This window comes from Myotis daubentonii, chromosome 6 (assembly GCF_963259705.1).
Source record: "Myotis daubentonii chromosome 6, mMyoDau2.1, whole genome shotgun sequence".
NCBI lineage: Eukaryota > Metazoa > Chordata > Mammalia > Chiroptera > Vespertilionidae > Myotis > Myotis daubentonii.
The window spans coordinates 64,133,749-64,158,750 of record NC_081845.1 but is presented as its reverse complement, the minus strand read 5'-3'; the positions used below and the strand labels follow the sequence as shown (position 1 = coordinate 64,158,750).

Genomic DNA, 25,002 nt, shown 5'->3' with positions numbered 1-25,002 from the left:
CTGAAAGGTGCTGTGATTCTGTGGATTGTTTATAATCATTGTCTAGAAGAGTGACAATTTTCCTAATAGTTGCCAATGTTTATTTTTAGATGACAGTCTATCACTTGATGTGGAGTACATGGAGGAAAATGATGGGAACTTTGGAGATTCCTATGACTTTTCTTCAGTTGAGAATCCACATGTCAGAAAACATTTTCCAGAGACTTGGATTTGGCTAGACATCAACATGGGGTAAAAAAGTTGTTTGTCCATATATATTTTGTTTAGTGTTAGTTTTAAAGAAGTTTTGCCCTCTTTTTGTTGTTTAAGTACAAACATAGTGTGATTAAGAACTAAATAGACCAAGAGGCTTTTATTTCAAAGTGATGTTGATTGCATCTAAATATAGTATTTAGTAAAGCCACATGTGAATTGTGGCAATCATCACTAATGAAGGGTGCTTTTTAACTTCTTTGAAGTCTTTTGGTTCATTATAAAAAAATTGCTGAGTATACTTGTGGCCTTGGGGTGGGGAGCACTCATGGTTACTCCCTCTACTTTGTGGCTCCTCATAATACATTCCCCTGAGCCACAGGGAAAGGGGTGTGGGTGGTGTAAGGAATTCACTTAGGTGACAAACCCTGTGCTACCTGTCTGATGACCGAGCAGGTAAATCATGAAATCTATACGTATTTTATAGTTTCCTATTTACGGAAACTTGAAATAAGACACAAGTCAAACCTAAAAAATACCCAACAAATAGTAGCATTGATTGGGATATAGAGAGAAACTTTTATGCAAATTGAAAGATGAAATTAAAGTTATTTGAAAAAATATATTTATTATATATACAAAATTCATGAAAATAATGTTCATCCTTAAGATATAAACACTGTAGCAAGCTTTTATTTAACTATGGATCAGTATGATCTTATTATGGCCTATTCCTTGTTGTTTTATGTATAAGTCTTAAAAAAATTTAGATATGTAAATGTTTTGGAAAATTAATATTCTTCCAAAAATGGTTTTAGGTTATGTTGACTTATTTTGAAATGTATCAGTTCTTGGTTTTGTAATTTTTATATTTATCTTGACTTCAGTTCCAGGACTTACCAAGAATTTGAAGTTACTGTACCTGATTCTATCACTTCTTGGATAGCTACTGGTTTTGTGGTCTCTGAGGAGTTGGGTTTTGGACTAACAACTACTCCAGCGGAGGTAGCATATTAAAGTGCTGCTTATAAATGTTACCATGTCATGAAGTGAAGAAAGTGTCAACTCCTCAATAGATTAAAAAAAGATTGCTTTTGATGTTGATCACGGTTTAGAGATTCCTAGGTGTTTTTTTTTTGTTTGTGTGTGTGTGTATGTGTGTGTGTGTGTGTGTGTGTGTGTGTGTGTTTCATCTGTTTTATATTTTAGAATGTGAGTTGTATTAAGCTACTAAATGTGCTGGGCCCATATTAAGATTTGGACAGAAAGTTTATTATTTACCAGATTCAACCACTTCCAAAGGTCAGAAGACAGAGAATATTTCTGTGTGTCCCTCTTTCAAGGACAAACAGAACTTCTCAAAATGTCCCCAAGCAGACATTCCTTCACATCTCCTGGGTTTAATTGCATCACATGTCACTTCTTAAATCAGTCACTGGTAAGAGGAATATAATAACTATCCTTGGTCATACCTGAAGCCCCTTTATATAACAGATATTTTGTTTTGTCTCTCTACCAATAAAAATGAAATTCATAGAATATATACAATACCTACATATTAAATTAAAAATCAATATGATACACTAAGTGAAATATTAAGCAGAAATAAAAGGATGGTAATGTATAATAAAATAATACATATTTTAGGATATATATGAGCAGGCATAGCTGCATTTGAAGACATCGTAACATATTTAAATATTTACCACATGCACAGAGATGCAGTTGACATACTTGTATTGTTTTAGCTGCCTGTGGTGATATAAATTTCTGAAACCATGAACAGCTTTTAGTAACATTACAAACTCTTCTTTTGATTTCCAAAATAGTTGTATTCATGAGAAATTCAGTGTGTGTTGAAAAATGCTTTGGGTTTACATTATATTATGTTGGAATTACGTTGTAAGTTCCGGTTCGTATAAGCAGGTACTTTGTCTACCTGGATGCCTGAAAAGACATTTAAGACTCATGAGGGATATGGGACAATTTTTCGTTGTTTGGGACTCCTGAGTCTTACAGGCCTTCACCCGCTAAGTGCCAATAGTTCCTTCAAACGTTGTGGCAACCTAAGACACTTCCACAGATGCCCAAATAAACCGCCAGAGGGAATTTGTGATGCCAGTGGGAACCATTGGCTTAAAGGAATTGAGGTTTATCCTTAAAAGCAGGGGAAGGTTCAGTTTCTCCTGCAGGACTTGGCCAACAGTATCGGAGTTGAGTCACCAACAAGGAAGTACAGGTGTCTGCATATGTAGGCTAAAAGTAGTAAGCAGACCATTATTTAGACTTTGCACATGAGTCTGAAACAGTCTTTGATTTGGTGGGTGGCTTTTAAAGCAGAATGGTGGAGTCAGTATAACATAGTAGCAGACTTTGACGTCATACACGCTGGGATCCAGTTCTGGTTCCTTCACTTACTGGCAATGTGATCTTATACTAGTTACAGGGTCTCTGAACTTCCTATTTAATCCCTGTGAAATATGAGGATAACACTGCCTCTAAGGTTGTAATGATTAAATGAATTAATTTGGGTAAAGTACCTGGTTCCTAGTGGCCCTTAATAAAGTCTAGTGTTAACTAACATAAATATTCATTTGTGATGAGTTGCCATTTGCTGTAGGTTGATAGGCAAGTGGACATTTCTATGTGAAGTTAAGCTTCATAGATTTTGTGAGATTTGCTTTGAATTCAATAAAACATGAATCATTTTGATTTGAACAAAATATGTATTCATTGTGTTTTTCCAGCTAGAAGTCTTTCAGCCATTTTTTATTTCTCCGAATCTTCCCAACTCTGTGATCAGAGGTGAAGAATTTGCTTTGGAAATAACCATATTCAATTATTTGAAAGTTGACACTGAGGTAATGTATGAAAGACTCTGTTCACCACTTATACTACAGGAAGACATGGAGAAAACGTGCAGGGCCTGGTTTGGTTAGTGTTTAGGCTCTGGGTATCTAAGCCTTTTATACATTCTGGAGGAATGAGCATAAACATCCTTGGGCAGCGATTTCTTCTGCTTATTAACGTCTAGGGATATTATTCACATGTATAAGCACTCTCTCTCTCCTCTGTCCTTTCCAGCACATTTTCCCCAGTTTAGCCACATAACTTCCCTATTGTCTCTGGGGCAGGTCTTCCTCTTTCTTGCCGTCTGCAGTTTTTTCCTAGTCTGACTCACATCTAGAATGTGTTGCCGCTCGTTACTGCCATTCTTTGCCCAGTGTGGTTGGCAAGAATTTATTCCATTCAAGACCTGGCTTGAAACTAAGATGCCTTTCCTCACCATTCTGTTCTGTGTGTTGTCCTCACATTTAGACAGGGCGTCTGTTTCCAAGGCTTGGTGTTTTGAGCCATGTGCCTTGTGTCTCCTCAGAGAGTCAGTTCCCTGGAAGGCAGGATTAGGCTCACTGTTTGTGTTGTGTCCATAGGGATGTTAACCAAATGATTGGTTGTTTCCCCCCACCCAGAGTAAGTGGGGATATGTAATTAACCTTATTAGCTGTACTTCATGAAAATGCTGTCATCGCTTTAAGCACTATGTCCATAGAGTAAATTGTTTCTTATTTTATTAATTTTGAAAATATATTTTTATTGATATCAGAGAGGGAAGGAGAGGGAGAGAGAGATAGAAACATCAATGATGAGAACCATTGATTGGCTGCCTCATACAAGCCCCACACTGGGGATTGAGCCCGCAACCTGGGCATGTGCCCTGACCGGGAAGTGAACTGTGACCTCCTGGTTCTTAGGTTGACGCTCAACCACTGAGCCATGCTGGCCAGGCAAATTGTTTCTTATTATAAAAATTTAGTTTTTCATCTAATCATCATGGACTCCTAAGCTCTGGAGTCCAAGGCTGGGATTCAGCATCCCACTCTACCACTTACCAGCAAATAACTTAGTTGTAGTCTCCTCTGTGAAATGGGAATAACAATTACTGTCTTTACAGAAAATATTTTGAGAAAATAAATGGGAAAACAAGTCATAATATGCAAGGTCTAGAGAAATGCTCGTTTTGGTGGGACTGCAACTTTGGCGTACGTTACAAAGTTGACCACCAGTATATGCTTCAGAGCTAATGTCAGGGTCAGACTTTCCTTGGACTAATTTTAGCAGAGACTCTCAATGAATGTCACAACATTTCATCCTTTGGTCTCAGGTTTTTCTAGTAAGACCAGTGTCCCAGAATGATGGTTAAACCAGGCTGGTGGCAATACCATGATATGAATAACCTTTCCGGGCACCTCCTTATCACTCAGAGGCATCAGATAACAAGAGATATTCATGTTCTGAAGAACGCCCTTCCCCACATATATTGAAGTAGATGGGAAAGCATAAGAAAGCAATGAAGTTTTCCATGGTACCCTTTCATCCTCTTCTTGACTGAATCTATCTCATCTTTCTCTAGTCTTGGGCCTCACAGATTAATAGGACTTAAAATAGTAATAATGCTAACACTTTACAGAGGAACATTTATTATACAAAATCTTTGATAATATTTTTTTCTTCCAGGTTAAGGTGATCATTGAGGAAAGTGACAAATTTGAAATTCTAATGGCTTCAAATAAAGTCAATGACACAGGGCACATGCAGATCATTCTGGTCCCTAGTGAGGATGGGATGACTGTTATTTTCCCAGTCAAACCAACACATCTGGGGGAAATTTATATCACAATCACAGCTATTTCACCTGCTGCTTCTGATGCTGTCACCCAGAGGATTTTAGTGAAGGTAAGTGGTTGGAGTTTCAAATAAATGAAATGGAAATACGTAGTTGAAAAGGAAACAGGAGATGGTTTTTCTTGTTTAGATTTGTTGGCAAGACCTGCAAGCTCACCTCCTCTATCCTTCTGGTAATGTCTAATGACTTTTTCCCCATCTATATGTAAAAATATATTATACTTTGGAAGTACTTGCCAGTTTCCTCTTTAAATTTATATTATATTATATTATTATATTATACTATATTATATTAATTTATTATTTTATTTTATTTTATTTTTTGTTAATCCTCACCAGAGGATATTTTTCCATTGATTTTTAGAGACAGTGGAAGGGGAGGGGGAGATACAGAGGGAGAGAAACATCAATGTGAGAGAGACACATCGATGGGTTGCCTCCCACGCGCGTCCCTGCCAGGGCTTGGGATCGAGCCTGCAACCGAGGTATATGCCCTTGAAGGAATCAAACCTGCCACACTTCAGTCCACAGGCCGACATTCTATCCATTGAACCAAATTGGCTAGGGGTCCTCTTTAATTTAGAGTATGAATGCCCTGGCCAGTGTGGCTCAGTTGGTTAGAGTGTTGTCCAGTTCACCGAGGAGTCTTGGGTTTAGGCAAAACATTTCATGGAATGGTAATGGAAATGACAAAGCAGAAAATGAAAAGGTGATAAGAAAACCTCTCTGAGGCAGGTTCTATTATTACACAAGAAAGAAATTAAATGCTTATCCAAAGTTTCACTTGACAGAGCTGGCATTTGAGCCCAGGGCTGCCTCACCTCAGAGTACAAGTGCTTATCCTCTCTGCTGAGTCAGGGCACATACCCAGGTTTCGGTTTTGATTCCTGGTCCAAGCATATGTATCCCTCACATCAATGTTTCTCTTTCACTCATCAATGTTTCTCTCTCACATTGATGTTTCTCTCTCTCTCTCCCTCCCTCCCTCCAATCAACGAAAAACATTTCCTTGGGTAAGGATTAAAATAAATAAAAGATAAATTTATAGTATGACTATAAAGCAAGTCTCTTCTGCAGTCAATTACATTTACAAATTGTGTTACAATGGGATCCTGTTACATCATGCTAAGTGGACATGTAGATTTTGAATTTTGAAATTCCTCAGCACAAGTAGAAGAGATTTTATAGATTTTTTTTAGAGAACATATTATGCACAAAAACACACCTCAGCGTAGTGGATAAGCACTTGTACTCTGAGGTGAGGCAGCCCTGGGCTCAAATCCCAGCTCTGTCAAGTGTGACTTTGGATAAGGTATTTCTCGCTTGGGTAATAATAGAACCTACCTCAGAGAGGTTTTCTTATCACCTTTTCATTTTCTGCATTGTCATTTCCATTACCATTCCATGAAATGTTTTGCCTAAACTAGAAAATGAACACTTATTAACAGATTTGAAGCAAGAATCAAGAAATGGTAGGCATTAACGGTACACACACTGTAGACACAACAGGGCAAATGTTTGTCTTATGATTTGCATACAGTTCTTGGTAAACTGACGAGTAGGGACCACATTAATTATATTGCTTTTGTTTCGACAGGCAGAAGGAATAGAAAAATTATATTCACAATCCGTCTTGTTGGACTTGAACAGGAAGCTGAAAACTACACAGAAAGTATTGAGTTTCTCCTTTCCTCCCAATATAGTGAATGGCAGTGAAAGAGTTCAGATCACTGTGGTTGGTAAGAACAGAGTGTATCATCATCACCACTGGTTAATTTGTACATGATAATATATGTTTTCATCTCTTTGTAGATATACCACCTTTTCTAATTTAGTCAAAATGCAAAGAGGTTGCAAAAAGTTTTCAGTTGGTAGCAAATAGAAAGGCTAGCAAGATTACGATAGAAAGGCAGACTAGCAAGCTATGTGTCCTAGACCAGTTCTTCTCAGTGTTCAATGTGCATAGGAATCACCTGGGGGTTCTCGCTTAATGGCAGATTCTGGCTTAGTGGGCTTGGGCTGGACCTGGGATTCCGCATTTCTGACAAGCTCCCAGCTGATGCTGATACATCTGATGTGCAGATAACTTTTGAGCAGTAAGTCCCCATTATAATGTGGCTGCAGGGGGAGGCTATTTCTACGAACAGAACTTCTGGCTTCTGTGGCTCCCAAGTCCTGACAAATAGCAGAATCTTCTATGGCGCTTTGTAAAAACACAAATCTCTGGGCTCTACTCCCAACCTCCTCAGTCAGAATATCTTGGGCTGAGGCTAGGGTAGGTATATTCTGATCACCAGAGCTTGAGGGCTACTGCTTAGGGGAGCTGTCTGTGCAGGACACCAGCCACCGGTATTGTAAGAAGCTACCCACTGACTGTAGGCCTCCTCTCCTCATCTGCTGGTGCCCGGAAAGTACTTTTGTACTGACTATTAAGCAGATCTTCCACACAAACACTTTGTTTATATAGTGGTGCTTTCTAACAAGTTGAAGGAAATGTTTAGATTAATGACATCAAAATGGTTGGGTTTTCAAGGTGTTTGGACCTTAGGCACTTTCTCAGAGGTTCTTTTACATCTCATCTGCAGGTGTAATGCTTTTTTTTTTATAGCCCCAAGAAACCAATTCCTTTATAGAGGACTTTCTTTGGAGCCTTAGATATAACTCTTTTTTTAAAAAAAATATTTTTATTGATTTCAGAGAGGAAGAGAGAGGGAGAGAGAGATAGAAATATCAATGATGAGAGAGAACCATTGATCAGCTGCCTCCTGCATACCCCCTACTGGGGATTGAGCCCGCAACCCAGGCTAATGCCCTTGACTGGAATTGAACCTGGGACCCTTCAGTCACCAGGCTGACACTCTATCCACTGAGCCAAACTGGCAAGGGCAGATATAACTCTTTAAAAAGAATTAAATAAACTCTTTGTTTAGGGGAATAAGTTCTGCATAGGCATCTCCTGCAGTGTGGGGATGCTGGGAGGATGCAGCCCACATATGCACACAAAGAGAAGAGCCTTGAATTTTATTTATTTTATCTATTTTTATTTTTAAAATATATTTGCATTGATTCCAGAGAGGAAGGGAGAAGGAGAGAGAGATAGAAACATCAATGATGGCAGAGAATCATTGATTGGCTGCCTCCTGCATGTGCCCTTGACCAAGAATCAAACTTGGGACCCTTCTGTCCACAGGCAGATGCTCTATCCACTGAGCCAAACCAGCTAGGGCAAGAGCCTTGAATTTTAAATGTATATCATCACCCCTTACATTGGAATGAATCTATCTAGGGTCATTGAAGTGCTCTGAAGTTTACTTTTTAAGCTTGAGGTAAAGAATGGTCTTTCAAGTTTTATTTTATTTATTTATTTTTAAAATATATTTTATTGATTTTTTACAGAGAGGAAGGGAGGGGAATAGAGAGTTAGAAACATCGATGAGAGAGAAACATCGATCAGCTGACCCCTGAACACCCCCTACTGGGGATGTGCCCGCAACCAAGGTACATGCCCTTGACTGGAATCAAACCTGGGACCCTCCAGTCTGCAGGCCAATGCTCTCTCCACTGAGCCAAACTGGTCAGGGCTCAAGTTTTATTTTTATATGGTTTTTATTTTAAAAAGACTTTGGTAGCCCAGAATGTTTGAATATCAGCTTGCTCTTTGAATTTTGAGAGTCTAAGTTTATGTTCACTCTGAATATTAGAAACAGAACCTGCAGTGGTAATAATATAACCTTTATTTAGATATTTGAGTTAACATATGAAGTTTGACATCATATGGTAGTGTGACTGCAGCCTACTCGTATGAAAGAGTTCTTCCTCTCTTTTAGGATTCATTTTTTTAAAGGATCGGGTTTTCACTAAGTATTTGGACTTGAAATGGTATAAGTTTCTAAACTTCACAGAAGAATATTCTTCTCCATATAGCTCATCCTCAGTGGGGGCAGAATTAGAACTCAACCTCTATATTTCTGAATTTCTACTTATTTTCCTGAGTCATGGTGCTAGAATGTGGGTAGAGAAGTCTTTTAATTACATTTTGTTTAATTTTCTATAACTATCTTTGAATAGTAGTTCTAACCTTTTTGATCCTGAAAGTCATGGAAATGCTTCTATTTGTTAGTTCCACTTTGTTGTTACTTAAATAAAGCACATTGAAAAATACTACCATTTCTATCTTTTAAAAAATTATTTCTCTAGTATTTGTAGTGTATTACTAAGAAATCAGAATGAAGTTCTATTTATGTAAAGAATATTAATTTGCCGAAACCGGTTTGGCTCAGTGGATAGAGCGTCAGCCTGCGGACTGAAGGGTCCCAGGTTCGATTCCGGTCAAGGGCATGTGCCTGGGTTGCGGGCACATCCCCGGTGGGAGATGTGCGGGAGGCGGCTGATCGATGTTTCTCTCTCATCGATGTTTCTGACTCTCTATCTCTCTCCCTTCCTCTCTGTAAAAAATCAATAAAATATATTAAAAAAAAACTTTAAAAAAAAAAGAATATTAATTTAAAAAATCATTTCTTTCCTAGAGAAGAATGATGGTTTGCTATGGTTAATTCTTTTTTTTAAAAAAATATATTTTATTGATATTTTACAGAGAGGAAGGGAGAGGGATAGAGAGTTAGAAACATCGATGAGAGAGAAACATCAATCAGCTGCCTCCTGCACATCTCCCCACTGGGGATGTGCCCGCAACCCAGGCACATGCCCTTGACCGGAATCGAACCCGGGACCCTTCAGTCCGCAGGCCGACGCCTGAGGCAAACAGGTTTTGGCTATGGTTAATTCTTGACATTTTTGTTCAACAGTTATTTTTAAACTTATTTTGTTGCCTAATGTATGCCTATATCTTTAGCTGAGATAAAGGTGTCCTAATCTGTCATGTAATCTGCAAGTTCAGTATCACTGTATTATCACGTATTTGAGCAGTCATCCTAAACACTTGATGTAAATTTTCTACTCTGTTCTGAGCACTGGATGTGGACGTCTGTTTGCCGCCAACAGATGCAGGTACGGAGTATTTGCTGAATGTGTTTCCATCTTGTGCTTTCAGGAGATATTCTTGGCTCTTCCATCAGTGGCTTAGCCTCATTGATTCAGATGCCTTATGGCTGTGGTGAACAGAACATGATAAATTTTGCTCCAAATATTTATGTTTTGGATTACCTGACTAAAAAGAAACAACTGACGGAGAGTTTAAAAGAAAAAGCCCTTTCATTTATGAGACAAGGTAAGCATTTCATTTTATTTTTAAATCTTTATTGTTGAAAATATTACATATGTCCCCTTTCAAGGTAAGCATTTTCGAAACATACTTTTATTTTATTTTATTTATTTATTTAAAAAGATATCTTTATTGATTTCAGAGAGAAAGGGTGAGGGAAAGAGAGATAGAAACATCAATGATGAGAGAGAATCATTGATTGGCTGCCTCCTGCATGTCCCCCACCAGGGATCAAGCCTGCAACCCAGGCATGTGCCCTTGACTGGAATCGAACCTGAGACCCTTCGGTCCGCAGGCCGACGCTCTATCCACTGAGCCAAACGAGCTAGGGCCATACTTTTATTTTTATTATTTTTTTAAGGCAGAGTTCACTCTAGACCATTTTTCAAAACAGACAGATTGTGTCTTTGCTATGTGATTGTGGGACTAGATCAGTGATGGCGAACCTTTTGAGCTCGGCGTGTCAGCATTTTGAAAAACCCTAACTTAACTCTGGTGCCGTGTCACATATAGAAATTTTTTGATATTTGCAACCATAGTAAAACAAAGATGTATCTTTTTGATACTTATTTTATATATTTAAATGCCATTTAACAAAGAAAAATCAACCAAAAAAATGAGTTCGCATGTCACCTCTGACACGGGTGTCATAGGTTCGCCATCACTGGACTAGATGGTGCTGAAATGTGCTGCGAGTGTGAGTCTTCAGCTCATTGTTTTTCTGATTGCTGCTCAGGTGTTTGCTAAGGGTTTGGTTTTGGGAGGGGTTTGTATTTTAATAAGGGACATGAAATTTAAAGCTGCGTAAAGGAATGAGTGTTCACTTATTCATTAAACATTTAGTCCTTTCTAGTGCTGGGGACAGAGGAAGTCATGGCCTTTCCGCTCATGGAATTCCCTGTTCAGTGAAGAGTCTGACATACACACAGGTGGTGTCCCAGGTGGGGACCTTCTCAGTGCAAGTAAAATGTCGAGCAGATGGTGAGGAGAGAAATGTTTGTCCGGGGAGGCCCTGCTTGACCCTCAGCAAAGGGCACACCAGTCACTCTATCCTGACTCCTTGAGAGGCTCATACTGTTTGTAGACACCAGATACTTTGTGTCTGGCACTTGCTAATACCAACCGCGACCATTAGTTGAGTGCTTACTATGTGGCAGGCAGTGTTCTAAACACTTTACATCTAATATCTCAGTTAATGCTCATAATTAGTAGTATCCTCCTATTTTTACAGATGAGGAAACTGAGGCACAGAAAAGCTAACTTGACCAGGGTCCTATAGCAAGTGAGTGGCAGAGCTGGGATTTGAACTCCAAGTGCTTTCCGTGGTATAATAGTGTGTGCCAGGCTAAAAACAAAGGAGATCTTATGCACATTGCAATAATGGTTGTATTTAAGGAGATGGGTAAAATATATTTGAAATGGTCATAATTTAACCTTGAGAAAACAAGATTCCGACTTGTATTCAAACTTTAATTTGTTGGTTCTGAGAGGAAAGTATGTGGGAACTAGACTGTCGTGAAGACGACATGATATATTGTAGCAGCAGTCAGTTGCATCTAGCTAGGGAGTTAGGGTCTAAAGTCTGCAAGTAAATCTGGTCCATTCTCCCTCTAAAAACAAATGGGAGCTTCTTCCCCTCTGTCCATCCCATGGCTAGCTCTCCCATTCATATGCCACCATGGACCACTCCAGGGGCTCATAGATTCTCTGCCTCTGTGCTCACCGTCTCCACATATTATAAAAGGGACCTTTTGACATTGTCAAAATCATGTCACTGACTTGCTTAAAATTCTCCAGTGGGCTCCTGGCCTCATCCTACAAGGCCCCGATTGAACGGCCTGGCCTCCACCTTCCACCTTGTCTGACGCTGCCCCGTCTGGCTCCCGCCTGGAGCCTTCAAACTTGTTCTCCTTCTGGGAGGCTCTTCCCCCGATCCTCCTGGGCCGGCTGCTTCTCCTCACTCATGTAGTGTCTTCCTCCGCGTGGCCTTTCCTGACCAGTTATTAGTTCTCACTTACATTATCCCATTTCATTTATTCACTGCATAACACTATTTAAAATTATCTTGCTTATTTTAAAACATATTTTAAATACATTTTTATTGATTTCAGAGAAGAAGGAAGAGGGAGAGAGAGATAAACATCAATGATAAGAATCATTGCTCGGCTGCCTCCTGCATGCCCCCTACTGGAGATCGAGCCTGCAAACCGGGCATGTACCCTGACTGTTTATCAAACCGTGACCTCCTGGTTCATGGGTCAGTGCTCAGCCACTGAGCTACGTCGGCTGGCTTTATTTATTTTTATTTTTAATATATTCTTATTGTTGATAGTATTACAGATATCTCCCATTCCCCCCTTTTTATTTTTAATTTTTATTCTTTTTATGTCCGAAAGCACCAGGGTTTGAAAGGGACATGGGTAGACCCTCCAAACACGGGGAAATGCTTTCGCAGTTCCTCTCCCTGCCATTTTTATTCTTTTTATAATCCAGCTGTCTCCTGCACTAGAAGGTAAGCTCCCTGGCAGTGGGGACCATGTTTAGTATCTTCTCCATTGTAGCCCTATCTTGGCACTTCAATAAATGCAGGATGGATGAACACATTACTATCAATATTGACTTTTTTGGGCCTTAGGTTCACCATCCTAATGTGGAGACTGGATCTAGAAGATCTCTCAAGTTGTCCCACAATGCAGTAGTTATTTGTCAACACTGCAGGCAGGTTCCCGTCAGCTAGGAATCGGGACCAGTGGTTTCAGTGTTTCGCCTTTTGAGCTGGTGAAGTGCTGATGGAAGTCGGTACAGTGGAGCGCCCCCACATGCACCATTTCACACGCTGAACTGAATCACATTTCAAAGTGGAGGACAGAAACTTCTTGGTATAATGATTTTCATTATGAAATCAGCGTCTCATTTCAGAGACTCTGTTTTTTCTTTTGCCATCACATTTGCCAAAGTTCTTTAAATATACCGTTATTGTTTTTATTTTTTACAAAATTAAAGTGGCTTTGGCATGAGTCATGATTATATTACTTAAATGTCATTTATGAACAGCGCGTTGTTTTACTTAAATCATGCTTGGCCCAAGAGCCCTGTAACCTGACCCATTGTTTTTTATCCAAAACAACAGCTACATCATTGAATGAAGTGTCTTTTGCTGTCAAAAGAAAAATAGAACCGTAAAATGAAAGCTGTTTTTGATAAGGACCTGAATCTGTTAATTAGAGATTGAAGACACTTGTTTTCCTCAAATATTTAAATCCTGGTGCCTGCAGCTCGATTTTCAAGTGAGACTCAGACTGGGCTTAGTTGAAAACACATTATGTTTTCTCTGTTGAAATATAAACAGGGTAAAAGTAGGTTTCAGAAGTCTGATGCTGCAATTGGTCATCACAAGAATGGCCAGGGGCAATGGTGGAGATGTTACTGAGAAACCTGGTGAAATTCTCATCTTCCATTTCATGTCACAGAGGAAGGGAGTGGATAATGACTACTTATCTTTTAGTACAGAGCATATTTTCACCAGCTTTTTTTTTTTTTTTAAACCACAGGAAGTGATTGATATAGTCACAGGGAGCTGATTTTACCCCTTTTATTTTTTGTATGCAATTTTGACACTTGAGGTAAACCACATTAAATTATGGTTAGAACGTTACTTTTCTGTGTGTTTCTATGCACAGTGCTTTCATATTTATCATGATAAATTGTAAATATTTTACATTTGTGGCTATTTCAAAGAAAAGTCATGGCCCAATACGTATCTGTCCTGGCTCTTAATAAGGAACAGTTCATGTGGACCTCTGGACTTCTTCTGTATTTTAATTGTCAGAGTGTCTGGTAATTCTGGTTATACGGTATTATTACTTTCTAACTCAAGAACTAGTCATGAAACTATGAACTTAAAGGCTGTACTCTTATTTCCTCATAAACTTTTGGAGAACACCATGCTTTTGCCTTTCTCGCCTATCATGATGAAACGTCTCCAGCTTAGGTGACTACACCGAACATTGAATCGTATTGGTAGACATTACAGCTGAGCCAACAATGTCATTTCTGCTTCTGGGATGGGCGATTTGGAGGACGAGGAGCCGAGGGCTCTTGAAGGATGCACAGATGGTTTAGGAAGAGGACGGGCACATCACAGGAGACTCCCACCAGAAGAGCCATGCGAGCTCCTCTCTCTAGGTCCTGATTCTCTGCTTTATTTTACCACTGGGAGCAGGGCTGGTGGTTTAGCTTTTCTGTTTTATCTAAACCAGCTCCAGAAATGCGCTCCCCAACGGGAGATTGTCCGCCAGTCTTCACCCCTCCCCTCCTCTGGGCTGGCTGCCCCTGCTGGAAGAATGGTGCTAGTTGTTGATATTAATGGGGACTGCTGGAGGTCAGCCACCTGAGGGGTAATTTCCATAAGCCCTGATCTCATCTCCATGAGCTCATCTCTCTGACTGGTTTTACAATAACTCAGACTTGGAACTGCCGTTGTTGATGTGATTTGGGGCTTGGAGTCACATGGTCTTCTTCTCCATGCGGGTCCTTCCTTTCACAGGAGCAGCTCCTGTAGTGATGGAGGGCCCTGTACCTTTCCTTTTCTTTGTCCTCTTCTCTTTTCCTCTTCTTCCTCCTCTCCTCTCCTCTCTCTCCTCCTCTCCCCTCCCTTCTCCTCTGCCAGACTGAGTTCACAGTCTGGTAGATTTAGTCTTGAATTGGAATGTCTTGGACTCTTTTGCTAATTTCTTTTGTGAATATTAGACCATTATTCTGCTTCTCTGTGATCCCTGACTAGCTCTGAAAAAGGAAGAGATTTTTTGCTGTGTTTTTTTTTTTCTTCCAAAAGTTTAACTTTTTTTCCTTCCTTTTTTTATTTTTTGAATATGTAGAACAATTCCTCCAAAAGTCAAACCTTTTCTAAAAGGTATATGCAAAGGAATATGTAACTCTTGTATCCCTTCTCCCTATCCTTGTAGGTAACTTACTTCATTAGTTTCTTTTTTTTTTATTTTTTTATTTTTTATTTTTTTTATTTTTTATTTTTTTTTATTATTGCTTAAAGTATTACAAAGGGTATTACATATGTATCCATTTTATCCCCCCGCCCTAGACAGTCCCCTAGCCTCCCCTATCCCCCAGTGTCTTATGTCCATTGGTTATGCTTATATGCATGCATACAAGTCCTTTAGTTGATCTCTTACCCCCCTACCTCCTGCCCCCCAACCCTCCCCGGCCTTCCCGCTGCAGTTTGACAATCTGTTTGAGGCAGCTCTGCCTCTGTATCTATTATTGTTCAAAAGTTTATAATGGTCTCTATTGTCCATGAATGAGTGAGATCATGTGGTATTTTTCCTTTATTGACTGGCTTATTTCACTTAGCATAATGCTCTCCAGTTCCATCCATGACGTTGCAAATGGTAAGAGTTCCTTCCTTTTTACAGCAGCATAGTATTCCATCGTGTAGATGTACCACAGTTTTCTAATCCATTCATCTACTGATGGGCACTTAGGCTGTTTCCAAATCTTAGCTATGGTGAATTGTGCTGCTATGAACATAGGGGTGCATATATCCTTTCTGATTGGTGTTTCTGGTTTCTTGGGATATATTCCTAGAAGTGGGATCACAGGGTCAAATGGGAGTTCCATTTTCAGTTTTTTAAGGAAACTCCATACTGTCTTCCATAGTGGCTGCACCAGTCTGCATTCCCACCAGCAGTGCACAAGTGTTCCTTTTTCTCCACATCCTCTCCAGCACTTGTCGTTTGTTGATTTGTTGATGATAGCCAGTCTGACAGGTGTGAGATGGTACCTCATTGCTGTTTTGATTTGCATCTCTCGGATGATTAGTGACTTTGAGCATGTTTTCATATGTCTCTTGGCTTTCTGAATGTCCTCTTTTGAAAGGTGTCTATTTAGGTCCTTTGCCCATTTTTTGATTGGATTGTTTATCTTCCTTTTGTTAAGTTGTATGAGTTCCCTATAAATTTTGGAGATTAGGCCCTTATCAGATATGTCATTGGCAAATATGTTTTCCCACACAGTGGGTTTTCTCGTTGTTTTGTTGATGGTTTCTTTTGCTGTGCAGAAGCTTTTTATTTTGATGTAGTCCCATTTGTTCATTTTTTCTTTAGTTTCAAGTGCCCTAGGAGCTGTGTCAGTGAAGAAATTGCTTCGGCATATGTCTGAGATTTTGTTGCCTTTGGATTCTTCTAGAATTTTTATGGTATCCTGTCGTACATTTAAGTCCTTTATCCATTTTGAGTTTATTTTTGTGTATGGTGTAAGTTGGTGGTCTAGTTTCATTTTCTTGCATATATCTGTCCAATTTTCCCAACACCATTTATTGAAGAGACTATCTTGGCTCCATTGTATGTTCTTGCCTCCTTTGTCAAATATTAATTGAGCATATTGGTTCGGGCCGATTTCTGGGCTCTCTATTCTATTCCATTGATCTATATGCCTATTCTTGTGCCAGTACCAGGCAGTTTTGAGAACAGTGGCTTTGTAATACAACTTGATATCTGGTATTGAGATCCCACCTACTTTGTTCTTTTTCAGGATTGCTGCAGCTATTCAGGGTCTTTTTTTATTCCAGATGAATTTTTGGAAAGTTCGTTCTAGATCTCTGAAGTATGCTGTTGGTACTTTAATGGGAAGTGCGTTGAATTTATAGATTGCTTTGGGTAGTATGGACATTTTAATGATGTTGATTCTACCAATCCATGAACACGGTATGTTCTTCCATCTGTTTATGTCTTCCTCTATGTCTTTTTTCAACGTCCTGTAGTTTTCTGAGTAGAGGTCTTTTACCTCTTTAGTTAAGTTTATTCCTAGGTAGCTTAGTTTTTTCGGTGCAATGGTAAACGGGATTGTTTTTATAATCTCTTTTTCTGAAAGTTCACTATTGGTGTAGAGAAATGCCTCAGATTTCTTGGGGTTAATTTTGTATCCTGCTACATTGCCAAATTCATGTATTAAGTCTAGTAGCTTTTTGATGGAATCTCTAGGGTTTTGTATGTATAATATCATGTCGTCTGCAAATAAGGACAGTTTTACTTCCTCTTTTCCAATTTGGATGCCTTTTATTTCTTCTTCTTGCCGAATTGCAATGGCTAACACTTCCAGTACTATGTTGAACAGGAGTGGTGAGAGGGGGCATCCCTGTCTTGTTCCTGTTCTTAGGGGAAATGGTGTTAGTTTTTGTCCGTTGAGTATGATGTTGGCTGTGGGTTTGTCATGTATGGCTTTTATTATGTTGAGGTATGATCCTTCTACTCCCACCTTGCTGAGAGTTTTTTATCAAAAATGGGTGTTGAATTTTGTCAAATGCTTTTTCTGCATCAATTGATACGAATATGTGGTTTTTTTCTTTCAATTTGTTTATGTGATGTATCACGTTTATTGATTTGCGGATATTGTACCATCCTTGCATGCCTGGGATAAATCCTACTTGGTCATGGTGTATGATCTTTCTGATGTACTGCTGGATCCGATTTGCTAAGATTTTGTTGAGGATTTTGGCATCTATGTTCATGAGGGATATTGGCCTGTAATTCTCTTTCATTGTGTTGTCTTTACCTGGTTTTGGTATTAGGGTGATGCTGGCTTCATAGAATGAGCTTGGAAGTGTTCCTTCCTCTTGAATTTTTTGTAGTAGTCTGAGGAGGATAGGTTTTAGTTCTTCCTTGAATGTTTGGTAAAACTCCCCTGTGAAGCCGTCTGGTCCTGGGCTGTTGTTTGATGGAAGCTTTTTGATGACTGCTTCAATTTCTTCCATAGTTATTGGCCTGTTGAGATTTTTAGATTCTTCCTGATTGAGTTTTGGAATGCTGTATTTTTCTAGGAATTTGTCCATTTCCTCTAGGTTGTCTAGTTTGTTGGAGTAAAGCTGTCCATAGTATTTTTTAACAATCATTTGTATTTCTGTGGGGTCTGTTGTTATTTCGCCTCTATCGTTTCTGATTTTATTTATTTGGGTCCTCTCTCTCTGCTTCTTGGTGAGTCTGGCTAGAGGTTTGTCAATCTTGTTTATCCTTTCAAAGAACCAGCTCTTGGTTTCATTGATTTTCTGTATTGTTTTTTTGGTCTCTATGTCATTTATTTCTGCTCTAATCTTTATTATCTCCTTCCTTCTGCTCACTCTGGGGTTTTCTTGTTGCTCTCTTTCTAATTCTTTGAGTTGTAGAGTTAGATGATTTACTACCATTTTTTCTTGTTTTTTGAGATAGGCCTGTAGAGCTATAAACTTCCCTCTCAGGACTGCTTTCAATGTGTCCCATAGGTTTTGGATTGTTGTGTTTTCATTGTCATTAGTTTCCAGGATGTTTTTAATTTCTTCTTTGATCTCATTGGTAACCCAATCAATATTTAATAGCATGCTATTCAGCTTCCAGGTGTTTGAGTATTTTGGGTTGTTTTTATTGTAGTTTATTTCTAATATTATGCCATCGTGGTCTGCGAAGACGCTTTTTATGATTTCAATCTTCTTGAATTTGGGGATACTTTGCTTGTGACCCAATATGTGGTCTATTTTTGAATATGTCCCATGAGCACCTGAGAAGAACGTATATTCTCTGGCTTTGGGGTGAAGTGTTCTGAAGATGTCTATTAAGTCCATCTGATCTAGTGAGTCATTTAGGATTGCTGTATCTTTGCTGGTTGTTTGTCTATAGGACTTATCCAGTGCTGTCAATGGTGTATTAAAGTCCCCTACTATGATTGTATTGTTGTCGATCTCTCCTTTGATATTTTCCAGGAGTTTTTTTATGAATTTGGGTGCTCCTACATTGGGTGCATATATGTTTACCAGGGTTATATCTTCTTGTTGTATTGATCCCTTTAGTATTATGAAGTGGCCTTCCTTATCTCTTGTTAAGGCCTTCACTTTGAGGTCTATTTTGTCCGATATAAGTATTGCTACCCCAGCTTTCTTTTCCTTTCCATTTGCCTGAAAGATATTTTTCCATCCTTTCACTTTCAGTCTGTGTGAGTCCCTTCTAATGAGGTGGGTTTCTTGTAGACAGCAGATGTATGGGTCATGTTTTTTTATCCATTCAGCCACTCGATGTCTTTTGGTTGGAGCATTTAGTCCGTTTATGTTTAAAGTTATTATTGAAAGGTACTTGTTTGTAGCCATTTCTTTTTTTGTGTGGCTGTTTTCTTTCTGAGCTTTTTATTTCTTATTTTTATACCAGTCCCTTTAGCATTCCTTGCATTGCTGGCTTGGTGGTGACAAACTCCCTTAGTCTTTTTTTGTCTGTGAAGCTTCTTATTTCCCCTTCAAGTTTGAATGATAGCCTTGCTGGATAGAGTATTCTTGGATTCAGTCCTTTGCTTTGCATCACTTTGTAAATTTCAGTCCATTCTTTTCTGGCCTGATGTGTTTCTGTTGAGAAGTCATTTGACAATCTAATGGGAGATCCCTTGTATGTAACTTACTTCATTAGTTTCTAGTTTCTTTCTCTCTCTCTGCAGAAATGAACATCTGCACATATGTTTTCTTGGTTCTTTTTCTTACAAAAAAAGTTATATGCTATTTTAGACTTTGCCTTTTTCACTTAATAATATATCCGGCAAATTACTACACATAAGTTCAGAGAAATAGCTCTCGTTCTTTTTCACAGCTGCATAGTACTGCATTGTGAGTATGCACTACATTGTGTTCAACCAGAGTCTAATTTGGAGGTATTTAGGTCATTTCCAATATTTTTGCAATTACAAATAAAGCTTCAATGAATAAACTTTTGTATGGATATGTCTATATTGTTGGAGGTGTATCTTTAGGATGGATTCTTAGAAGTAGGATTATTGGGTTACAAGGTATAGACGTTTTCCTACACAGGAGTTGTACCATTTTGAATCCCCCCAGCAATGATGAGGATCCTGGTCTCCTTACAGCCTCCCGGACAGAATGAATGGTCAAGCTTTTGAATCTTTGCTAAGGTGATGGGTGAGAAATGGTATCTCAGTGTAGCTTTCATTTGCATTTCGCTTATTATGAAGATGAATATTTTTCACATATTAAGGTCCATCTTTCTTTGTTTTTTTAATAAAATGTCTGTTCTTGTCTTTTATTCATTTTTTCCCTATAAGGGATCTAAAAATTTTCCTTTTTAAATTTAAAAGTGATATATATATATATTGTAATTATATATAAACATATACATAAAATTTGTTATTAGGGATATTAGCCATTTGTTTCTCTTATAGGCTGCAAATATTTTCTTCTAATTCATCACCTGTCTTTTAACTTTGCTCTAATAGTGTGTTTGCCATGAAAAATTTAAAATAAAGTGTTTTGTAGTCAAATTGACCAATTTTGAAAAATAACTGGGCGGTTGAAATGATAGCTGTTGCTTATTGAGAGCTTGCCCTGGAAAAAGTGCTGTGCTAAGGACTTTTCATACATAAGTCATTGAAAGCGGTCTCTGAATTAATAGGAAACAGCAGTTGCACACAAAGAGATCTTGGCTAAGGCCTATCTTCAATACCCACCAGCTGTGTGCACATGGTGTATCCACGGTCCAGTTTTATCATCTTTGAAAAGGGATACTAATGGCATCTACATCATAGGGTTGTCCTGAGGATTAGCTGGGTCCTGAAAGGGCTTTGAGCAGTTCCTGACACATAATCAGTGTTGGATAAAGGTTGGCTATTTAATTACTGTGCCACAATATTTTAGTTTTAAACATATAAATTATAACCCAATATCCCCTTCTTCAAATTAAGCAAAATTCTGCCATCATTTAAATGGTATCTCTATTTCTTTTACCATAGGTCTTAAAGATCACCATGAGACAGTGTCTTGTTTTCCGAATGCTTTGTTTTACGGTAGTTTAAATCAGCTACTCAGATCTAGGGTTTCTTGTGAAAGACTCATGGAGAAAAATTTGGGACATGGCAAGAGCAGGTTAACTACTTTAAAAATATTAATGCTTATGTTTTGTTAATCAGATATCAACACTAATAAAAGAGAAAAATGGTAATTGGCGTACGAGCTACCCTTTTCATTGGCTAATCAGGGCTATATGCAAATTAACTGCCAACAAAATGGCGGTTAATTTGTATATGTAGGCACAATGCAGGGAGGCGAAAGGGAAAGCAGGAAGAAGCCCCCTGCCACTGACAGTGATCGGAAACCCAGGGGGGAGCTAAGAGCTGGGGGGCAGGGCAAAGGCGGCCCTGGAGCCACCTTTGCCCTGCCCCCCAGCCATGGTCGGAGAATCAGGCGCCTTTGCCGCCCTGGCCAGTGATAGCAGGAAGTAGGGGTGGAGCCAGCGATGGGAGCTGGGCACGGTCGAAACTGGCAGTCCCAGGAGCTAGGGGCCCCTTGCCTGGGCCTAAAGCGAAGCCCACGATCGCAGGGCCGCTGCAGCTGCGGGTCCTCGCTGCCCAGGCCGGACGCCTAGGCCAGAGGCATCAGGCCTGGGCAAGGGGCCGATCCTTCGATTGGAGGGTGATGGGGGTCAACGCCTGAGGGTTCCCAGTATGTGAGAGGGGGCAGGCTGGGCTGAGGGACACTCCCCCCCACCACCCAGTGCACAAATTTCGTGCACTGGGCCTCTAGTGAATAACTATAATTATTGATGTTTCTAAAATGTGGTGTTTATAAAGTAAAAATTTTTACTGCTAGACTTCACTAGGGGTTAAGATCAACTTATTACAAATGTTCATGGTTGCTGGGCTCTACATGGACGCTGCAAGGTCATAGTGTGTGTCCTCCCCTGCCTGTGGTGGAATCCTGCCATTTCCAGGAAGAATTCTTGGTTATTAGAGAATTATTGATAATGCCTGGAGTTGGAAATGCTTTTGGCTGTTGCTCATGCTTGATATTTAATGATAAATTATTGCTATTTTAATTTCATGTTTAGCAAGTTAGTCTGTTGTGGTTGTTTGGTGGGTCTTTAGTTTTGGGCCTATGATTTCGCTCGGCAGCTATGAAACATGCGCCTCTTTTTTGCAACCATTTATTTGCAAATATGAAACATCTGTTTTAATTAAAACAGACACATGAACCTTAACCCCCTCCCCAATTTACTTCTATAGTGAGACTTCATTACCACCATCAAGTTGTTTTTTCTTAAGTGAGAACTTAGAATTGAGCAGACCAATTGGTCTTTGATTTACCTCAGTTGGCCATGGCAAAAAAGTTTTAGAGGCATTGTCTTCGATTATTTAATAATTCTCCCTTTCTCCAAATCCCTCTGTTGCTGGCCTAAAACTAGAAAGCATTTTTATTTTCTGTTTTAGCTTTAAACTTTAATTTGAAATTCTAGATTTTTTTCTTAGCTATCCAGCAATTTTTGGCGACTAAGTATTGAAAGCATTGGACTGGAAACTGCAGAGTTAAAGAAAACTCTGCCTTCAGTTAGCTTGCTTTTGAATGGCTAGAATTATTGTCTATGTTATAGTATTCTTCTGAATTTACTTTAATTTGGGGATATCACAATTGTTATTTTTTTGCATTCTGCTGAAAAAATGCTGGTATTTTACATTTTCCACAGGACTTAACATGGAAAATATTTTATATTAGTTGCTGATTTGAATTTGTCTTCTTTCCTATTCTCTACCCGTGTTTCCTCGGTATGAAAACATGATTAGAAACTGCCAGTCATTGCAAGTTGATTACATTGATGATCTATTTTGGTGTCTTCAAGGTTACCAGAGAGAACTTCTCTATCAAAGGGAAGATGGCTCTTTCAGTGCCTTTGGGAACGATGACCCTTCTGGGAGCACTTGGTAAGTGTTCTTGCTAACAGAGCAAATCCTTGTCATGGAATGGGCCCTCACTAGGTCACGATGGCCATGAAATTGGTAGATGTGTTGTATATATAGGCCCTGAGGCTGTTTTCCCCATAGCATGGCTTTAAAAGAGATTCTCCTTTTTAAATATGATTTTAAAACACTAACAAAGCAAGTGTTTTTGTGTAGAAAAGATAGGTCATAAGTCCTCTTTTGGAAAAAGCAAAAAATAAAAATACCACACGATGATGGTAGGGCTGACAAGAAAATTCAGTTAGAAATACCGGGTGATTGCGACATAATTTTTTCTTTAATTTATATGATCAACATGAATTTTTTGTTAAGGCAGTCAGTGTAGTTTGTTTAACGTTATTTTTATGAGTGTGGGATTAAGTAATGAGTATCTTGAGTTTCTTCCAGAATGGAATCTCTGCATGGCTGATTTTGGATGATTGCTCTCTCTCCTTGATTTTTCCTTACTATCTTCAATTCTATATTTCACTCAGAAAAAGACTGACTGTATCAGTCGGGTTGGACAGGGCATGCTATGGTAACCACCCCTTAAATCTCAGTAGCTTACAGTATTTACAACAGAGGTTTTCTTTCACATGCTGCATTTCCACTGTGGGCCAGCAGGGGGCACTGCCGTCTATGCTTCAGCTGCCACCATCTCACCTCACCGGGAAGCTTCAGGCTTTAATGCGCAGCTCTGGCAATTGGATGGGTCAGCCTGGGTGTACCATTTCTTTTCACTTTGTCATTATCAAAGCTGGCCACATGGTCATGTTTCACTTCAGGGAGGCAAGAAAGTGAATTCCTCTGTATCCTGAAAGTAAAAGGGAACTGGATATTATTGAATATTAATAATATTTACCACACTAAATCTTTTATAGGATGAAACAGATCTGGTTCAAATTTTCTTTTTGGCATGAGTCAGGATATAGATCCAAAAATAGAAAGGTTTCAGTGTTTTATTGCTTGACATTCTTTTCACCTCAATACTTAGTGTTCTGTAGCGGGGATCAGCCAGCTTTTTCTGTAAAGGTTCAGAGAGTAAGTATGTTAGGCATATAGGCCACATGGTGTCTCTGCAGCATGTTCTTCCCTCTCCTCTCATTCCTCTCTTTTTCCTTTTATACCTTTAAAACAAATTTTCAGATGGAGGATGGAGTGGGGAGAGGTAAAAAAAAAAACAACCCAACAACACCCAAAACAGACTGCTGTATTTGGCCCAAGGACCAGACCTAGCCCAACAGATTTAGCCCATAGACTTTAGTTTGCTGCCTCCTGTCCTATGGGAAAGAAAATATCCATTTTCTCTCCTGAAAAGTATGGCAGTTTGTGACCTATATGTACTTTATTCATGTCTTTAGGGCTAAGAGAAGTATGTAATAAGTTCATCCTTGGTAAATACCCAGAACAGTCCAAAGATGAGTAATCTTGGACAATTTATTTAACTCTCTTGGAATGTCAAATTCTCAATCTATCAAATAATGAGTCCTTATTAGATGATTTCTAAATTCCTTTCTAAGCCTGAGATGATGTGAGTTGACCTGAAATTTCTTGACCACACTCAAGTGGGAACTAGGTCTACCAGGTAGGCGGAGTTGTTTGTGTTACCTCCTTATTGTGTCCTTCCCTTTGTTTCTTCTTCGGGGAGTCTCCCTTGGGTGACTCTTCTGATGGGGAAAAAAGTGTTGCTATTGTTGGTGTTTTCTTGCTCAGCGTTATTTGGAGGACTTTATTAATTGTATTTTATGTCATTTCCCTCCACTCCCTTCCTCCAAGGTTGTCAGCCTTTGTTTTACGATGTTTCCTTGAAGCTGATCTTTACATAGATATTGATCAGAATGTGTTACACAGAATATATACATGGCTCAAAGGACGTCAGAAATCCAATGGTGAATTTTGGGAGCCAGGAAGAGTGATCCACAGTGAGCTTCAAGGTGGCAATAAAAGTCCAGTAACGCTTACAGCTTATATTGTGACTTCTCTCCTGAGTTATAGAAAGTATCAGGTATTTCATCTTTGATTTCATAAATGATGGGTGGGGAATCACAGGAGAGGTAGGTTTGGATGGGTCCAATATGTGTCTGGAAACTTAGGGAATTTTGTATTTCATTTCACATTTGAAGTATGAATTTGGGCATCCTTCTGCTTTGCATTTATGACCACAT

The 25,002-nt window shown here is 39.1% G+C and overlaps 1 protein-coding gene and 1 non-coding gene across 2 annotated transcripts in view; one reads left to right on the top strand and one right to left on the bottom strand.

Annotated features, from left to right (window-relative positions):
* The window catches only part of CD109 (CD109 molecule), a 122,500-nt gene that overhangs the window by 81,251 nt on the left and 16,247 nt on the right, over positions 1–25,002 (top strand). Inside the window, exons 18-25 of the mRNA XM_059701169.1 lie at positions 90–231; positions 1,080–1,197; positions 2,940–3,053; positions 4,708–4,926; positions 6,473–6,614; positions 9,926–10,102; positions 22,741–22,822; positions 24,614–24,842. Of these exons, the coding sequence (XP_059557152.1) occupies positions 90–231; positions 1,080–1,197; positions 2,940–3,053; positions 4,708–4,926; positions 6,473–6,614; positions 9,926–10,102; positions 22,741–22,822; positions 24,614–24,842 (1,223 nt within the window). The remainder of the gene's footprint in view (positions 1–89; positions 232–1,079; positions 1,198–2,939; positions 3,054–4,707; positions 4,927–6,472; positions 6,615–9,925; positions 10,103–22,740; positions 22,823–24,613; positions 24,843–25,002) is intronic.
* LOC132237783 (small nucleolar RNA SNORA71) lies at positions 12,483–12,626 on the bottom strand. The gene has a single exon (XR_009453615.1). It is a non-coding gene; the product is annotated as a small nucleolar RNA SNORA71 (small nucleolar RNA).